Here is a 20,400-nt window from a genome sequence, read left to right as displayed (position 1 = left end):
ACCAGATTTTTTTATGGGTCACTGTGTTTACCGGTTCAACCGCGGATCTAGGGCGGATTTCAAAACACTGCGTCAAGATAATAATTTATCAGGGGCTATTCCACACTTTACTGATGAATGTCTCTTTACTTGATTTTGGAAACAAACTATCTCGGAACATTCCTGAGTTCACCAACACTCAAATACCCACACTGGGGGGGGGGGGAGGGGGGGGGGCGGGGGGGGGGGGGGGGGGGGGGGGTTGTGTGGCCTAAGAAAGATCTAACTTCTTGATCTCGCAAACAACAGATTGAAACTATGCATCAGCAATACATCTTCTTTTTTTTTCCTATGAGAGTATACATTATATGATTGAAATATTGAATACGGTAGTTTTTCCCCGGTTTGTTTTTCATTGACACTTTTTCTCCGCAGAAGGACTTTGGTGTAAAACAAATGTATGGTATATATTTCAAATCTCCTTTTTTTTTAACACTGAAGATCATATATAAAACCAGCATCATTACCTAAGCTGCCGATGATAGACATCCCGGAAACATAGCCGGCGGATTACACAAAAGACCTAAACAAAACTAATCACTACCAGTACCACATCGGTTGAAACCAATACAAAATAAAATAAGAATATGCGATCTACAAGAGAAACCTATGAAGGACTAATCGATGAAGTCCAAACAAGAACAGAACACCAACAGCCATGTCCTCCTACAGTGAATACTATTTGTGAATAAATTTTAGAATTTATCATTCTTCTTCTTCCTCGAATGGCATCGGAAAAAGACGTGCTCATGCATAAATCTGACAATGGTTGTGGACCTCATCTAAACGGTTGAGACCGTAACTTTTTGTAATGTTATACTCCCTCGTTTTATTTAATTAATGGTTTATGTATTTCAAACATAGTTAAAAACAAAAATATTAAATATCTTAAAAAGTAAAAGAAATAACTCAATAAGAAATTATGTGAGATTGCTAAGCTGTAAATAAATTAAGTTTATACCATTTTCATTTCAATTTTAAATGGAATTAACAATTGATTCTAATATAATATGTTTGTTAATTTATGCAATTGTACAAAAAATAAAAAGGAAGACACACATATCAATATTTGTTATTTATATTTATACTAGGTGATCCGTCCGCACTGATGCACATATATAATTAAATTATTTAATATTTATACGTTTATCATTTAAATATTTAATTTATTTATAACATATATATATTTTGTTATGAAAATAGAATTATATGTATAAAGTACCCGTTAAAGAATTTTAAAATAATTAAATGTTTGATCGTCCTTATATGATAAGGGCTGTAAAGGTTATGTGGATTAAAATTAGAATTACATATTTATTATTTGAAAAAGTTTTTTCCTCTGGTTTAATAGATACTAGGATACTATCCGCATTGAAACGCTGTCTGTTTTACAGAACTAATAAAATTAGGTTAGTTATTCATAATCATTAATTTGTTCAAATATTTATTCAATTTGTTTGTGACGGCAAGTGACTGAGGTTGAATTAGCATTCAACATGAAAAATATTAAAGTAAGTTTACTTCTCGTAAAAATAATTTTTTGTTCTTTTTATATTTTCTTATTAGTAAAAATACATGTAAATCTCATATTACGTGTATGGTTTCTTGACATCATTCGCACTTTGTTGAAATATATTAATAATCTTGCTGTATAAGAGATTTTAAAATCATTACTTTACTTCATATCATCATTTGACTTATAGAACTATATTTTTATTTGTTACTTGATCCAATTGTTTATATTTAAGTGTTATATACAGATTTATTATGATGAACCAAATAACTAATGTTCCTTTACTATTAGATATTTATCCAAATGATTTTAAATATGAGATAGTTTGATTATCTTTAATAAATTATTTTTATATTTGGTTAGCAAAAAAAAATTATTTTTATAAAATCTAAATGTTTTTACGTTTTTATGTTTAAATACTTAACAAATTCTCCACAAAATATGGTAACAAAACAGATTTATAATCCAATTAATATCTTACATATATTGTATAATGCATATATAAAGTTATGAATAGGTCCAAAATTAAATGACAATCTTTTATCTGTAGATAAAATTAAGATCCTAAATTAATAAATTAGACTAGATTTCCATCCGCACAACCGTGCGGGTATATATTTTCACATTTATATATATAGATATTTGTTTTACATAATTCTTATATATTTTTAATGTTACTCACATATTTAAATGTTTGTATAATTATGCTAAATATAATAATTTTATAGTTTTCATGCTGTAAATTAAAATCATCACATATATATATATATATATATATTGCTTATTATATATTTGTCCTATTGAATTTGCGTTTGATTACTAAACTAAATTTTTTAATGCATGAAACAACATATATGAAAACAATTTTGTATTTAATTTCTTATAATCATGATCCGTAGTTCAAATCGCTAGATTTTTTTAGCAATTTTTAATGTTTATTAATTTTCTATAATAAATTACTGTATATTAAAAAGTTTAAGATAAGTTAAATTTTTATACATGTATTATATAATTTACTAATATTAACCCGTTCTACCAACATATTATATTTTTAGCATAAATATTTTATATTTATGAAAATAAAATATGTTAACTTATCAATTTAAAATATTTTTTTCATATTTTGTTCAATATAACGTTTTTATTTTAAAATGATAGATATTATTATAAAATTGATAAAATAGGATATAATTTTATTCTTTTAGTAACATTTCATTACTAATTACAAAATTAGTTGAAAATATTTATATTTAATTTATGACAACTAAGATCTTATTATAATCTTTTTCAAGAGATTTGTTAGAATTTTAATTTATTTTAAAAAAATTAAAAGATATAAAAGATATTATGATTAAAGTAGTTAAAAATATTATATATATTAGCATTAGTGATATACATTTAATAGAAAATTTAAATGATGGTCCAAATAAAAATATCACTCATCAAAAAATCATGAATTTTATTTTATTAGAAAACAAATTTGAAAAAAATAAAATAGAAATAAATATTTATTTCTAACAAAATCTTTAAAAATTATTAGTAAATGTATTTTTGAAATTAATTAATTTCATTTTATTTAAATTTTCGTTTATAAACCAAAACTATATTCAATTTTAATTTATAATTATTTTATGATAATTTAAATTAAAACTAACAATTTTTGAAAGTAAATTTAAAAAATATTCTAAGAATATTATAAAAAGATTTTGTTAGAACATTTTAAATATATTCATTTGTATTTCATATAAAAAGATGAAGATAATAAAAGATATAATAATGAACTTATGTAAAATATGATATTTTTTAAGAATGGTGCAAACTAAAAAAATCATACATAAAAATAAGTCATGACTTCTGTTTTAATATATAAGATGTGACTCATGTTTTTTAGTAACTAACTAAATACAGTATTACAAAATAATTAAATCATTAATATTAAAATAATAAAATAATATTTAATCGGTGAGGGATATACAAGAAAGTGTATGGGCTGAGCCATATGTCGTTTTGAGCTCTTGTTTAAGTTGAACATGGTTGTTTTGTTACTTTTGTAAAATTTTCTTATCAGACAATTAGGTGATGATTGTTTGTTTGGTTTCTAGATTTTAGATTTTAGTTTTTAGTTTTTGGTTTTTGAATTTTAGATTTAGATTTTGGTTTTTGATTTTGCAGTAGATTTTAGTTTTTTTGAAAAACATGATTGGTGATTTTAGATTTTTGTTTTTAGTTTTTCCTTTTTATTTTAAAATAATAAAACAAAAACATATTTTAAAGTATTTTTTTCTGGAAATAAAAAGTATTAAATATGATTACCAAAACACACATAACCTTGTTTAAAAATTAAAAAAAAAAAACAGAAAAAACAAAATAATATAGTTCTGTATTTAAATTTACACTTAAAATTTTATAATTAAACATAAATTTATATTATATATATATACATCTATACTTTATTTTATTTATTTTTCTTTTACTCATTCATAATATAGTAATATTTTTAGTAAAAACAAAGAAGAACTGAAAATCCATAGGACAAGTTTTGAAGAAAACCAATGAAAACCAGGATTTTATTTTATTTTTGTTTAGAAATAGATATATTTTTCATTTAAATAGTTTCTATGTATTTTTAATTGGTGATTTCTGTAGATATTACTTTATGAATATGCAACTAATTTAACAAAGAAAAAAAACCAATGATAGTTTGCTAAGAGAAACCAAGAAAACATAGATTTTAGTTTTTGTGTAGAAAGAGGTAGTTTTTTCGAAATCTAGTTTCTCTAAATTTTAGAGAATCTATTTTAGAAAAATCTTGATTGGTAAAAAAATAGTTTTGAGAGAATCAAAAACCAAAAACCATTTTAAAAACCACAAACAATCAACCTCTTAGTTTTGTAAAGCAGAAGGTGTGCAATGTGCATGTTTAGAAGAAGGAAAACAACTTGCACTGTTTTTTAAATTAACAGAAACGCTAGAGTTAACTTTTGGTGGATGGGGGTCTTTTCTAAGGAATAAACTTCAAACTTCAAAACAACTCGCACGAAGTCCTCCACTACCTCAAGAATTCAGAGGCGGTCAAGCGCTGCTCTATGGCCGTTAAAACGGACATCAGCAAAGCCTACGACAGATTGGAATGGTCCTTCATCAGATCAGTGTTGGAGCGAATGGGTTTTCACCATCTTCTGATACAATGGTTAATGCAATGTGTCATAACCGTCTCCTACTCATTTCTCTTTAATGACGAAGTGGTTGGTAACATCATACCTCAGAAGGGAGTGCGGCAGGGGGATCCTCTCTCTCCATATCTCTTCATCTTGTGTGGAGAAGTTCTCTCTGGCCTCTGTTCAAAAGCCCAGCTAAGTGGAAATCTCCCAGGCATTAGAGTGTCGAGGAACAGTCCCCGTATCAACCACCTGCTGTTTGCTGACGATACTATGTTGTTCACCAACTGTGATCAACGAAGCTGTGCTACGCTCAAGACCATCCTGCAAGATTATGAGAATGCATCAGGACAGATGATTAATGCAAGTAAGTCCTCAATATCATTTTCAGCAAAGACACCGTTAGAGGATCGCGCAAGAGTAAAAGAGTTTCTTGGCATTGAAAAGGAGGGAGGCGTGGGAAAATACCTCGGCCTCCCTGAACACTTTGGGAGAAATAAAAAAGACCTTTTTGCGAGCATTGTTGACCGCATGAGACAGCGAGCAGTAAGCTACTCTTCAAGATTTCTCTCCTCAGCTGGTAAAGCCACAATGCTACAGGCGGTACTGTCATCTATGCCCTCATTCGCCATGACATGCTTTGAACTCCCCATTAGCCTCTGTAATAAAATTCAATCAGTGCTTACAAGGTTCTGGTGGGATGCAAAGGATGGAGTTCATAAAATTTGCTGGGTCGCATGGAATGAGCTAACCTTACCCAAGTCTCTCGGAGGGCTAGGCTTCAGGGATGTGCAAATCTTCAATCAAGCATTACTGGCAAAAATTGGCTGGAGAATCATCACCAGACCAGACTGCCTCCTCGCAAGAATTCTTCTAGGAAAATATTGCCACAAATCCTCTTTCCTCAACACTATTCCAGCCTCCAACATCTCGCATGGGTGGAGAGGAATTCTACATGGAAGAGATCTGCTGCTTAGCCATCTAGGCAGAGTGATAGGAAATGGAGAATCAACCCGCCTTTGGTCCGACTCTTGGATTTGCCCTGAAAAGAATCTGAAACCAATAGGACCTGTGCAACAAAAAGATCAAGATTTGCTAGTCTCAGATCTCCTCTCTAGAGAAACAAAGGAATGGAACAAAGCTATGGTTGAAAATCTACTGCCGGAACTGGCAACTCTCATCTACTCAATACGACCAAGTATACTTGACAACCAAGATTCTTACATATGGTCTCTACAGAAGTCAGGGGACTACTCAGTGAAATCAGGATACTACTCTAAACAAGCTGACAAGAATTCATCGACACTACTGCCCTCAGCTCAAAGACCGGAAGATACCTGGAACTGGAAGAAACATGTCTGGAACCCTCCTCTTCTTCCGAAGCTTAAACACTTCCTATGGAGAATCGCTAAAAAAGCCCTCCCAACTGGTGAAAATCTACAACGGAGAGGTATAAATGCTAATGTTATGTGTTGTAGGTGTGGAGAAGCAGAGACATTACCTCATATTTTCTTCCATTGTGCTTTCGCGAAGGAAGTCTGGAAACTAGCACCGCTAGCCTCCGAGGTGGACACATCTCTATGGACCGCCTTCAAACCAACCCTACAAGCATCATACTCCTGGAAAGTCCTGCCGCCCTACGGTTTCACAAGCAACCCGATGCCTTGGATATGCTGGTTCCTCTGGATTTCAAGGAACAACCTCATCTTCCAAAACAGAGCCACTACACCTCAGGAGATCATATTAAAATCCGTGAAAGCGATCAGAGAGTGGGAATCAGCCCAACCTCTCAAGTCCCCGACGACACATCTCGTCAGATGCCCCCCTCTGATTTATGACTGCCCTGAATCAACCATCCTCTGTTATACAGATGCGGCCTGGAGATCAGATTCTAAATCGGCTGGCCTCGCCTGGATCTTCACTGATCTCTCATCACAGGAGCTCAACCGCGGATCAAAGGCCCAAGACTCAGTGGCATCGGCATTAATGGCAGAAGGCCTAGCGATACGAGAGGCTCTCCAACACGCGATCTCTCTCAATTTCACCCATATCTGGATCCGTTCAGACTCACAAGTGCTTATACAAGCAATCACCACGAGAAGACAATCGGTAGAGCTCTTTGGAGTGCTTGCTGACATCGACTCATTAGCTTTTTCTTCATTGTCACCGTTTTCCCTTTGTCGTTTTTCTTTTGTTTCCAGATCTCGTAATGGGGCTGCTGACAAACTGGCTAAGGCCTGTTTGTCCACCCATTTAGCAAACTTGGGCCCTTAAATCCCCTTATCTTTTCCTTTTTATTAATGAATTTCTCAGTTGATCAAAAAAAAAAAAAAAACTTCAAACCACCGACAACTATCGTTGTGTAGTACAACTTTCTCCGCTTCACAATTTAGTTTGACAGAGCATAAATAAAGAAATCTTTGAACTCCTGGGAAAATCAACTTCCATGTGATCCTTCTGCATCTGCAAGGTAACGACTCCAAAAATCCGATGCAGATTTTGATTTTGATTTTTAAAAAATAAAAGAAATTGTAGTTCTTCAACTATGTTCAGTTAGGTGATTGTAGAAATCAAATTTACTGGAGGTTTGATCTCAGATGTGTCAAATTTAATTAGATTTGAGTTGTGATTTTGATAGATCTATGTTTCTTTTTTACTTGATGATCCTCTGTGGAAACAGAATGTTGTTGATATTGAAAGCCTAGAAAGCACCATGGTATCATATGCTATAGTTATTCTTTCTTGAAAGCACCATGGTATCATATGCTATAGTTATTCTTTCTGAAACTTGGATAGTTAGATTTTGGAAATTGCCAAAAATATCACATTATAATAACACTTTATATTTATACTAACTATTTTTACTCTCACTTTTTTTTTGTAACTGGCATTCATATTTAAAGAAAAAAGAAAAAAAATATTACAAGCCCAACTTTAGTGTTTACCGAGTCCTGCCCAATTCAAAAGGAAATACATAGTTATGAATTAAAGTCAGCCCAGGTGAAGAATTAAAGTGGTGTAAGCCATTAGTCGAATAGTGATGGCCCCTTTGGTTTCTCCGTACTTTTACTCTCAAAAACGAGAAAAAAAAACATTTATACTCATAGGGTTAACTAATCTATATTTAAGGTTTAGAATTGAAGGGTATACTAGAGTTATATGAAATTTATGATTCTAATAAATATATAAATAAATACTTAAAATATAAAAAAAATTAAAAAAATAATGTCAAAAAGAATTTCTGATTTTCAAAAATAAATTTAAAAAAAAGATAAAAAAAAGGAATTTATAAAAAAAATTGAATTTGAAAAAATATAATTCGAAAACATAATTTTAATTTATTTAAATAATAATTATTATATATAGAAAGAACAAGGGTATAAGAGTCTTTTTCCTCTTAATAAATAATATATTTTTGAAAATATCTCTTTAGTGGTTATAAACATGAATAATGATACCAACAAAATAATAAACATTAAAATTCTATAATTTTCTTGTTACTTGACAGGTTGAAACGTGAATCAATCTGTTTGTATTACCCATGCTCTGTTAAATCAAGTACATTCTCAAATCATCACAATTTAATATGTTTGTTAATTTATGCAATTGTAAAGAAAATAAAAAGGAAGATACACGTATCAGTATTTTGTTATTTATATTTATATTTAGTGAAATAATACACCTTAATTTTCAAAAAAAAAAAAAAATAATACACCTTATTACGTCAAAAAGCCAGCAAAAAATTATTTGAGTTTTAGTGTAGATAAAAAAGAATCAAGGAGGGCAGTGATGTGTACATTGGCATCTTGTTTGTCCTTTATCTGCAGGAATGCAGGTACCAACCGCATCTTTATACTTTTTGTAACAGTGCATTTTGCAGGTGTGTAATGTACATTTTCCGTTTTTGTATCCATAAGATGTAAAACATGGGCGTATTCCTTTCTGAGCAATCACCGTGTCTCCTGTTGTTATAATAATCAACATATAACTTTAGTATTCATATTTAAAACAGAAAATGAATTTTTGTAAAACATATGTTTTAGAGAGTTTTTTTGCATACTTATAAGAAAAAAAAAGAACTAAACATCCAAACATCTTCTTTCTTAATCATTGATTATTCTTGAAAATCATTAAATTCAGTATTATATAATTAAACATTCAGTTTATATAGATATATAAATTAATACAGCATCAAATAAGATTTATTTTGGAATGATTATAGAATATATTAATAAGTTGTAAATGTAAATACAAACCGAGCAGAAGAATTGTGAGCATAACACCAATAAGCGAAGGTTCAAACGCATTTTTCATCGTAGATAATGAAATGATGATATTTTAAAATTAGAAAGACAGAGAAGTACATTTATAGATGAATCAGAAATTGAAACATATCTAATTTAAGCTATATATATTTTCAAAAATTCCGAAACAAAAGGATCTAATTGACCAAAAAAAACACTGTTTCTAGTTTTTTTAATTATTTAATAAATAGATAAGTTTATTCATTTATTTTTAACTTTATTTAAATTATTTCTGGATATGTATAAACAATCAAATTTGATCAAGTCATAAATTCAGAATTTATATAATACATATTTAAAAAAGAAACAAAAAATAAAAATTTGTTTAATAAAATAGAAATATAATTTTGAAATGAAATATATAAAGAGTTAGTTATTTCTATATATATTTTTGACAATACTTCGCATATGATTTACACATTAGGTAAGTCACACATTAGCAAATTCAATAGATATATGTAGACCAATCGAGCTTCTAAAACTGCATAGAAGTCCTAACGCTCTTGAGGTATTTTGGATCGATCATGCCAATTACATATTAGCACAAGATTATGCCATTTTGGAATGTTCTTAAGAATGTTCCAATTTTTTGTTCGAGCAAAAGAAGGTGTAGTTAGCCGAAGGTCAAAAAAAAAGTCAAGAGCGTTAGGACTTCTATGCAGTTTTAGAAGCTCGATTGGTCTACAAACAGCTTTCGTCTAACTTTGTTTAACTTGACAAGACTTTCACGCCAAAGCGCTTAAAGGCAGTTCTTTCATTGTAAGGACTTTTTCAGTTATTGGTGTTAAATATCATGTTGGATATTTAAGTGAATTCTTGCAACCATTAAAGTGAAGCATTACAATTGTTTAGATGAACAAATGCAACTGTTTGTGATTGTAACTGTTGGTGGTAAATAGTTGTAACCTTTAATGATAAACCATTGTAACCATTGGTGATTAAAGTCTTTGGTGATGAGCCATTGTGACTATTATCTAACCAATATAACTATTGGTATTAATGGTTGTAACTCTTCACTAACCATTGTAACTATTGGTGTTAACCATTGCAACCCTTAGTACTCTATATAAGGAGTAGTGGGCAATGAAAAATTATAACTTGAATCACAACTTGTAAAACAAGATTGAAGATCAAAAACTAATCGCCTATATATTAAAAGAGAAGCATTACAACATATTTTTGTAGCCACATGTCATCACCACAATCATTCTTAGAATCCTTAGAAAAATATGTTGGTCCATATAAATATATAATAAGCTTTTTATTAAACTAACCATAAATTAATCATAAATGTTCTTCATTGTTTCCTTAAATAAAAATCACGGAATTACCTAATGTGGCTAAAGTATATATGACAATTAATGATTTTAAATAATAAAGATTTGATAAAAATCAGTCTATTCTTTATCATTTTTAATTCATTTTAAAATAAATTAAACAACCATATTAACTATATAATGAAAATTTAGATTTTTTCATATATGTTATAGTTTGAATTTTAAAAAACGAATATAAATGACTAAAGTTGTTAAAAATCTCATACTGAAATTTTTGTGATCTATGGTTTAAAATTTATGTTATAACAAGATACAAATGATTATGAAATTACATAAGTAGGAAGTCTCATTTAATAAATATTATATATACGCATATTAATATTTTTTTTAAAATAAATTATATTCCATATAAAATACATAAGTATTTTAATTTCGAATTTGATTTGAAATTTTTTGATAAACATTTTGAACAATTATTGACAACTTAATATTTAGATTTTAAACTTTGTATTGAATGTTTTTAAAATTATAAATTATTAAAACTATTAAACATCCTATAAAGTTTTTATTGTTATCATTGATTTAAAATTTTTGTTATAAAGAAATACAAACGATCAAAAATAATATGAGTATAAAATATTTTTTAACAGATGTTACTATTAAAAATGTACTATATATCTATGTTAATATCATTTAAACTTAATTTTATAACATATAAAATAGAAAAAGTGTTTGTATGGATAAATAAAATTTATTTAAGTAGTTGTACCAATTTAATTATATACGTAATAGTTACTAAATTTTTAATTATTCAATATATATTATTATGAAAAAAATATGTAATACTTAAAAATAATTTATAAATAATATTCATCCCGCGCAATGCGCGGGTCTTAACCTAGTATTTAGTAAGAGAGAAAGAAAGAAAAATTCATTGTTTGAAGATCATCAAAGATCTTCGAAGAAACACATATAAACACTAAAGCTTTATTTGTTGTTTTTGTATCTTAGCCTAGAACAAGAATGAGACTTTGATTGTCTTATCCTACAAAGGGATTTCTTGTAACCCAAAGGTTTGGAATAGGGTCGAAATATTCTTTAAGAAAAGCATTGTGATTCAATCATTATCCAAGTATATAATTCACAATTTTACGGGTTACAACCCCAAATAACCAACAATCTTAAAGAGTATTTTCGTTGTGAACTATAACTTATGATTTTGTGCGAGAGATAAAATCAAAGTTTGGAAAGTTGTAAATGCTTGAGAGAGTAGACTTTCGAAGAGGTGCGATCATATCGTAATCCAAGGGATGGGAGTGCGTTGTAATCCAAGGGATGCGAGTGCATCGTGATCCAAAGGATGCGAGTGTATCGTGACCTAAAGGATGTGAGTGTTTTGTTATCCAAGAGGTACGAACGTGTCGTGATCCAGGAAGTACGAACATGTCGCGATCCAAGGGGTACGAACGTATCATAGCCCAAGGGGTGTGAACGTGACGTGATCCTAGGGATGCAACGTGACGTGATCCTAGGGATGCAAGGCGTCGTGATCGAAAGGGTACGAACGGATCGGGAGGTACGGGATCGCAACCGAAAGGGTACGAACAGCTCGGGACCAAAAGGGTGGGAACAGTTTGGGACTGAAAAAGTGTGAATGTACCATCACGGAAAAGGGGTGAATGAAACATCACCGGAAGGGTGGGAATATAATGTCACCGAAAGGGTGCAAATATCAGGTTACCGTAAGAGTGCATACATAATGTTACTGAAAGGATACAAATGACTTGTGGTCAAGGCTGAGCCATCATGAGTGGAAAACTTATTGTTCATGGTCGGTGCTATGGACTATGATCCATGGGTATGGATCGATGGCTTAGAAAGAATTGTGTATATAAAGCCACCTAAAGGTCTTATTCTACCTTGTAATAAATATAAAATGTATTTGTTTATTTGAATGAGCTAAAAAAAGCACCTAAACAGTAACATCAAATGTTTGATGAGATTGTTTTATCAAGCGGTTAGAGTTAAACCATTAGGATAAGTGTTTATATAACAAATTGATGAATTCAGTAATGGAACAATCATTTGGTTATATGTGATGACATATTGATCTTTGGCACTAGCCATAGACAAGTAGAGCTTACAAAAGCATTATTGGTCATCAAGCTTTGTAGTGAAAGACATGGGGGAGGTTGATGTGATTATTGAAATTTGAATCACACATACAAGTAAAGAACTATATTATACACAATCTCATTATATTGAGAAAGTTATTAATAAGTTCAATTGTAAGATTGTTCTCGAATAAGAACTCCCATGGAATGAGAGTGTGAAGTTTGTGTCTTATGCATGACAAGAAATATCACAACTCGAGTATTTGAATGAAACCATAAATTATGGTTTGTTATATGTCAGATTTCCTTTGAATGTAGAAGGATATTTTGATGCAAGTTTGATTATCAATATAGAAGATTATTTTTCTATAAGTGGTTGAGTATTTTTGCTTGGGGAGGTGCAATTTCATGGGCTTCCAAGAAGCAAAATTGCATGAAAAATTTGACTATAGAATAGGAATTCGTAATATTAGCATATGCGGGTAAATAGGCGTATTGGCTAAAGAATTTATTTTACGAGATTCCGTTGTGGCCGAAATAGTATCATCAGTTTCTATCTATGTTAGTAAAAAAGTCTTGGTTAAAGTTTATAATTAAGTATATAATGGTAAGTCGCGACACATGGCATTTGATATAGCGTAATATGTGAGCTGATCACTCACAAGGTGAATACCATAAGGGTTTATTCTGTCTGAAAGAAATGAAGCATATCATTTGATGAAATGATTAGCTAGAGACTTGGTTATTAAGTTTGTTAGGGTTGAGTTTAAAGTCCATTTGAAATCTTTAATGGTGGGATACCCAATTCCCATCTGATACGACGTTAGAGGCTGAATTCAATGTGGAAAGCCTACACTTATAAATTGAAGCACATTTTTAAATCATCCCAAAGTATGTGTTTGGACCTGCAAAAAAAGAGCTAGGTTGAAATTTTATTCTTAATAAATACTTTAAAAAATTGCATTTGCAGGTGCATGACTGAAAGTATTTACCTATATGAGTGTGAAGTGATGCCGCTTCAATAAGCTGGGACTTGGCTTTGTATTCATTCATGAATGGATTGGGACACATGGCTTATAATAGTGTTGGGTAAACACTTAGAGTAGTGTGGAAACACATGTGTATTATCATCATGTGCTCAAAATGGGTTTAGGGATTCAATCCGTAGGACATCCTGATTTTCGGGCATTTGGAATGTGTATTATACTAAAATGAAAATTCAATTCTTCGAACATTTTCATTTATGCATGAGTTTGATATATGTATTAATTATTTAATGAATCTATGATTACACTTAAATAGGGGAGAATTTATGGATATTTAAATGTATCCTTGCAACCATTAAAGTGAAGCATTGCAATTGTTTAGGTGAACAAATGCAACTGTTTGTGATTGTAACTATTAGTGGTAAATGGCTGCAACCTTTGATGATAAACCATTGTAACCATTGGTGATTAAAGCCTCTGGTGATGAACCATTGTGACTATTGTCTAACTAATGTAACTATTGGTATTAATGGTTGTAACTCTTCACTAACCATTGTAACTATTGGTGTTAACTATTGCAACCCTTAGTACTCTATATAAGGAGTAGTGGGCAATGGAAAATTATAACTTGAATCACAACTTGTAAAACAAGATTGAAGATCAAAAACTAATAGTTAGTAAGAGAGAGAGAAAGAAAGATTCATTGTTCGAAGATCATCAAAGATCTTCGAAGAAACACATATAAGCACTAAAGCTTTATTTGTTGTTCTTGTATCTTAGCCTAGAACAAGAATGAGATTTTGATTGTCTTATCCTACAAAGGGATTTCGTGTAACCCAAAAGTTTAGAATATGATCGAAATACTCTTTAAGAAAAGCATGACGATTCAATCATTATCCAAGTATATAATTCACAATTTTACGGGTTACAACCCCAAATAACCAACATATCATTGGGTTAACAGAGTTCTACGTGTTGTTGAGCTGACAAATTTCTTGGTGTGAACGATGATGCTTCTTCATGGATTTCTTTGGTCAAGGGTGGGAACAAAGAGCTTTAGCATGTTCTATTGGCACAGCAATGGAACAAAAAAAATCCAGTTATGGTGATGATTAAACATTATTTGTCCCCACTATCGATTACTCTTTGGGATCAAATTGTGCCACCTGTCATATTTAAAAGTTTTCGTCTTTGACAAGTTTGAAAAATCGTTAAAACGCTGACTTATCATAAGTTTTTTTTCTGATAAAAGATATTCTATTAAAAGCAAGAATAACCAAACTGTTTATACTAATAGGAAGCAAGCCACCGCATACCAAATCGTAGCTGTTACTGCAACAAGAACTTGGGTCGAAGAAGACCACCTAAGTTACATCCGCTTGAGACTGCGCAAACCCAGACTGGAAATCGCATATGGACTAAGCCAAGTAAGGTTACCGTCATATTTGACACGAACTTCAAAACACCCGCGTTAGCCCCTCCCTCCAAACCAGCCGAATCTAAAGACCCGAATCATATCTCTGACTCTTACGGCAAGATTGAGATCCGATAACACACCGAAACTCCACATTTATTTGAGAGCGACAACAACATAAACATAAACACCATGAGATAGATAAACGGAAGAAGAAGTAGATATAAGCGAGATATGGTGGAGGCGGGATCACCTCTCCTTCCCGACCAAAGAAAACTGTGGAGAAGAGAGACAAGAAAGAACTTTCTCACAACACGTTAAACGGCTGCAGAAAATGCTCAGTTCAAACATACAAAAACCGAAACAACAGGTCCATATAACAAAAGCCCAGAAGACCACACGATTTAAATTTTTTTTCATCATTACAACATTGTTGGTATCATTGTTCATTATTCATGTTTAACACTAGTAAAAACACATTTTCAATAGGAGTTCATAAATGCCTTAATAAATGTGTAAATAGACTTTATGAATGCAACTTGTATGTATATTTAAGAACTTCTTCCTAAATATTTATGTCTTCTTCTCGAATTTCATTTATATGCATATTAAAAATACTATTTAATATATAACATATTTCAAAATTTTGCAAAAAGTTTTTAAATATGTATAATATTTTTATAAAATTTAGATATAAAATTCATGAAGGTCTTCTATAAAAGTAGAAAAATGTTATACGTATTTAAGAATATCTTATTAGATATGGATTTAATTCAAATTTAGTAGAGTGTTCATAAATATATATTCATTAAAGTTTTCCTAAATACATATTTATGAAAAAAATTCTAAATTTTGTGAAGATATTTATTAATATCTTCTTAAAGTTTTTTAAAATATTAAAAAATTTATCAGTATTTTCTCTAAATTTTAAGAAGATATTATACTTATTCAGAAATGACTTCATAAACTCGGATTTAAGAAGATGTCATTTAAATACATTCATGAAGATTTTTCTAAACTCAAATTCAGTAAAGATATCATAAATATTTAGAGTAGTTTTCATAAACTTTTTAAGGAAAATTGTTTGAAACAAAATGAAAAAAAAAATATAGGGAAATTTTCGAATATTTCAGCAACAAAATTTCTATTTAAAAATGTTTATTTAATTATATATATAATAAAAGTATAATTATCATTTTATTCTATAATAAAACATATTTTAATCATTTTTCCTTTTGTGTGCTATATTTTTAATAAGGACATTTTTAATGTTATCTATTGGTATTTTGACTATAAAAAAAAGATGTTACGTGGAAACATTAAACATCAGAGCATTTTGCAAGCAACATATATATATATATATATATATATATATATATATAACTAATAATATAGAATATAGATAAAGTACATTTTCGAGGGAAAATATAGGAACTAAAATACATCGTGGAGAGACGACGAACGCAAAAAAAAAAAACGGACATGGCGTCTTCATCTTCCTCATCGTCTTTCACGCTTCCCTCTCTGTTCTCCATAGCCGTTCTGATTCTAACTGTCTCAACCGCCGAATCACTGAAATCCCCGTTTCACCCTCTCGACCTCCTTCCACTCCTTCCCAAGCAAGTCTCGTGGCCGATTCTCAATTCCCTCTACGGCGCCGCCGATCTGCTCCCCACTTTCATCGGAACAGCGAGCCCAGGGAACGATGACGTCAAGTGGAAAGGCGCTTGTTTCTACGAGAACACGGCTTATTTGGAGTTTCATAACAAGTCCGGCAGCGAGTTTGGTGGAGGCACGCTTCACATTCAGGTGCGAATCAAAACTCAAATTCGAATCGTGATTGAGTGTCTATGGGTGTTAATTGTGTATGGGTTCTCTTCAATTTTGACTATTGGAAGTTTCTGATTTCAATTCAATTGCTAGGGCACGCTTCACATTCAGGTGCAAATAGAACTCAAATTCAAGTAGATTTCGTGCACTACGATCGTGATTGAGTGTTTATGGGAGTTGATTGTGTATGGGTACTCTTCAATTTTGACTATTGGAAGTTTCTGATTCGATTCAATTGCTAGGGCACACTGTTGATGAAGTTGTATTTAACCTTCTTCTCTTGTGGGTAGTCCTTAGAATACGCTTTTTAGTTTTGGGTTTAATCAATTTTAATGAAAGTTGAGTACTTGCTGAGTTTAGTAGGTAAAGACTCCATTTTTAAAGAATCTGTGAGCTTTGTTGTTTCTTGCTTTTGTAGTTGATGTGAAACTGTTTGTAGTGGATTATTCCTAAGTTTTTTTTTTGTTTTGTGTTTGTGTTTGTGAAGGCGGATAAAGCGCATAGTTGGACTTGCATGGATCTCTATGTCTTTGCAACTCCATACCGCGTGACGTGGACTTGGTACTTCATCTCACGAGCGCACACTGTGGAGTTCCCGGAGTGGGATGGACTAGCCGAGTACGAATATGTAAGATGGTTGTTGCTATGTCTTTTGGTTTCTCAGTTTAGGATGAGTTTGTTTTGATGCGTTTTTTTGGGGTGTGTATCAGGTTAAGAATAAGGGAGTTTCGATATTCCTTATGCACGCGGGGATGTTAGGAACGCTTCAAGCGTTATGGGATGTTTTTCCTCTCTTTACTAATACTGGTTGGGGGGAGAGCTCTAACCTCGCGTTTCTTGAGAAGCATATGGGAGCTAAGTTCGAAGCTCGTCCTGAACCGTGGGTCACAAACGTTACAACTGATCAAATCCAGTCTGGTGATATGTTAGCTATTTCGAAGATCCGTGGACGGTGGGGTGGTTTCGAGACTCTTGAGAAATGGGTGAGCGGGGCGTACGCTGGTCATTCCGCTGTCTGCTTGAGAGACTCCGAAGGGAAACTGTGGGTTGGTGAGTCTGGGAATGAAAACGAGAAGGGAGAAGATGTGATAGCGATCTTACCATGGGAGGAATGGTGGGAATTTGAACTAACAAAGGATGACGCGAATCCTCAGATCGCATTGCTACCTTTGCATCCCGATGTTCGTGCTAAGTTCAACGTCACTGCTGCGTGGGAGTATGCTCGGAGCATGGAGGGTAAACCATATGGTTATCATAACTTGATTTTTAGCTGGATCGATACTGTTACTGAGAACTACCCGCCTCCTCTCGATTCTCATCTTGTAGGTTTTTCTTTTCATTTCTCAGTTCACAACTTTGTCCTTGTGAACGAGTACTCTTTCTAATTAGGAGCTTTTTCTTTCTCTCTCTTTCAGGTTGCGTCTTTCATGACTGTTTGGAGCAAAATGCAACCTGATTATGCTGCTAATATGTGGAATGAAGCCTTGAACAAGCGACTCGGAACAAAGGTATCATCCATATATGCATTATAGCTGCTTCTATACTTTGACTTTGTTCCTTGTCATTCTTTCTATCATTCTCTAACATGTTCTAACTAACATTGCAGGGTCTTGATCTTTCTGATGTACTGGTGGAAGTAGAGAAGCGCGGGTCTTCTTTTGACAAATTACTGGCAATACCTGAACAAGACGATTGGGTATACAGCGATGGTAAATCGACCTCATGCATTGCTTTCATCCTCGAAATGTACAAAGAAGGTGGCCTATTCGGCTCATTGGCTGATTCTGTTCAAGTCACAGAGTTCACGGTAAAATAACCAATACAAAAGTCTCTGTTCTCCTCACCACCCGCAACTCGTGTTCTCTTAAAATCTGTTAATTTCAAATTTTGCAGATCAAAGATGCTTACATGCTCAACTTCTTCGAGACAAACGCAAGTAGACTTCCTAAATGGTGCAATGACAATGACAGTGTGAAGCTTCCGTACTGTCAGATACTTGGCAAGTACAGAATGCAACTTCCTGGTTACAACACTATGGAACCATACACCCATATGAATGAGCAATGTCCATCTCTGCCTCCAAAGTACAACAGACCAGATAACTGCTAGAAACCAATTGAAACTCTCAACTGTTTGTCTGTTTGTTAGGACACAAGTTTAATGTAATACCACGGTGAAAGCTGTTAACACAACTTTTAGTTTTATCTGTTTGTAAATATATAACTCAGGTCTGTAGCATACTCTGATACTACAGGTTATGTAATTGTTTGAATTATTATGAGACACAAAAAGTAGGAATGAAAAGATTGATCTCTTGAACATATATCTCTTGGTTTAAAGATTGATCTTTTGAACATTTCTCTTGGTTTAGGCCGGTTTAGGTCGGTTTAGTTTGGTTTCAATCTCATCTTCCTCCTTACTACTGTAGTAGTAGCAAAGGTTGGAACTTTCGATTCATTAGGACAGATGATGATGGGCCATGTCGTGGCCCGGACTCACCTGATACTGTCTCGAAGTAACTTCGCCGATAGCATACGGTGTCAGGGCTTGAGGGTTTCAAAAATGGAGTCGCAGCAGTCAAAGCGACCCACTTGCCCTTCTTGCGCTAAACCCACGCAGCTCTGCCTCTGCAACCGTATCCGATCTCCGCCTCTGGATAACCAGGTGAGTGTTACTATCCTTCAGCACAGCCTCGAGAGAAAACACGCTCTTAACTCAACTCGAATCGCTAGGTTAGGGCTTAAGAACGTTACTGTCACCACCGTTTGCGATGTCCATGACGAGGCAGAGTTCTTGATAAGAGTTAAAGGAGCCTCCTTGGAGCTTGTTGATACCTCAATGTTAGGTAGTGACAATGTGGATAATGAAAGTTTGAAGCTTTATCAACAATTAGCTGACAAGAGAGGTTCTTGTGAAGACAATTTGATGAGAATCTCTATGAAGAAACGAGGTGTCATCAGCAATGTCTCCACGTCTTTGCTGGAAGATGCTAGTTTCGATGGAATATTGGCTTCTCCTGCAGCCATGGATGTGTTGGCAAAAGGGTTTGTGGTGACAAAGTTCTCGGAAGGGAAGGAAGAGTTTGAGCTGGAGGTTCCTCCTGGGTCAGCACTGTTGTTCCCTAGCGAAGGATCTGTGATGATCAACGATCTTAAAGAGAGAGATTTAAAGGTAAGGAATCTGATCGTTCTCGATGGGACGTGGTCCAAGGCGAGGAGAATGTACGTTGAGAACCCGTGGCTGAAGCTTTTGAGTAGCCATGTGAAGCTGGAAATCGAAGGAGCGAGTTTGTACAGAGAAGTAAGGAGGCAGCCGAGAGAGGGGTGTTTGTCGACGATAGAGAGTATTGTACACGCGATGAAGGAGATGGGGGAAGATACTGAAGGTTTGGATAATATGTTGGATGTTTTTGAATCCATGGTTGGAGATCAAAGAAGATGTAAAGATGAGAACTTTGGAAAAAATCTCTGAAAGCCAATATGATATTGTTAAATTGTTTTCAGTTCCTTTGATTAACTCTTCTAATTTCTGGAATGTTTTTTCTTTAACATCCACAGACTCTTTTCTTTTAAAGCTTGTTCCCAGTGCATAAACTAGTTTCTTGATAGTCCTGTTAGTTTGGTTGTCGCAGGTTTCGGCGTCAGCGTCAATGAAGACAGTTGTTGTTCGTTTCGCAGACGCTGCCGCATACTATATCGCGACCGCAGGTTTTATCGGCGTCAGCCGCAGAACACGGCGTTCGGACGCGGCGTCAGACGCAGCTTC

At 32.8% G+C, this 20,400-nt stretch overlaps 3 protein-coding genes across 3 annotated transcripts; all 3 read left to right on the top strand.

Moving 5' to 3' along the window:
- Positions 1 to 4,638: 4,638 nt before the first annotated feature.
- LOC125589125 lies at positions 4,639 to 6,984 on the top strand. Its single transcript, XM_048761401.1, has one exon. It carries the CDS (start codon positions 4,639 to 4,641, stop codon positions 6,982 to 6,984), a length of 2,346 nt encoding a protein of 781 aa, XP_048617358.1.
- Positions 6,985 to 16,193: 9,209 nt separating this feature from the next.
- On the top strand, positions 16,194 to 20,187 carry LOC106420899. The gene is made up of 6 exons (XM_022689206.2): positions 16,194 to 16,614; positions 17,123 to 17,263; positions 17,346 to 17,957; positions 18,051 to 18,143; positions 18,242 to 18,442; positions 18,529 to 20,187. Exons 1-6 carry the CDS (start codon positions 16,288 to 16,290, stop codon positions 18,742 to 18,744), a joined length of 1,590 nt encoding a protein of 529 aa, XP_022544927.2. The 5' UTR covers positions 16,194 to 16,287; the 3' UTR covers positions 18,745 to 20,187.
- LOC106420838 lies at positions 19,102 to 20,187 on the top strand. The gene has a single exon (XM_013861699.3). It carries the CDS (start codon positions 19,102 to 19,104, stop codon positions 20,104 to 20,106), a length of 1,005 nt encoding a protein of 334 aa, XP_013717153.2. The 3' UTR covers positions 20,107 to 20,187.
- Positions 20,188 to 20,400: the final 213 nt, after the last annotated feature.

Source organism: Brassica napus, chromosome A2 (genome assembly GCF_020379485.1).
Source record: "Brassica napus cultivar Da-Ae chromosome A2, Da-Ae, whole genome shotgun sequence".
In the NCBI taxonomy this organism is placed as follows: Eukaryota; Viridiplantae; Streptophyta; class Magnoliopsida; order Brassicales; family Brassicaceae; genus Brassica; species Brassica napus.
This window is presented reverse-complemented; position numbering and strand designations above follow the sequence as displayed.

What these genes read in the sequence shown, in the direction of transcription:
- LOC125589125 (XM_048761401.1), top strand. Translation starts at nt 4,639, where the DNA reads ATGGCCGTTAAAACGGACATCAGCAAAGCCTACGACAGATTGGAATGG.
- LOC106420899 (XM_022689206.2), top strand. Translation starts at nt 16,288, where the DNA reads ATGGCGTCTTCATCTTCCTCATCGTCTTTCACGCTTCCCTCTCTGTTC. An exon ending in GACTAGCCGAGTACGAATAT is followed by an intron (nt 17,264 to 17,345) that starts GTAAGATGGTTG and finishes GGTGTGTATCAG; the next exon opens with GTTAAGAATAAGGGAGTTTC. An exon ending in CTCCTCTCGATTCTCATCTT is followed by an intron (nt 17,958 to 18,050) that starts GTAGGTTTTTCT and finishes TCTCTCTTTCAG; the next exon opens with GTTGCGTCTTTCATGACTGT.
- LOC106420838 (XM_013861699.3), top strand. Translation starts at nt 19,102, where the DNA reads ATGATGATGGGCCATGTCGTGGCCCGGACTCACCTGATACTGTCTCGA.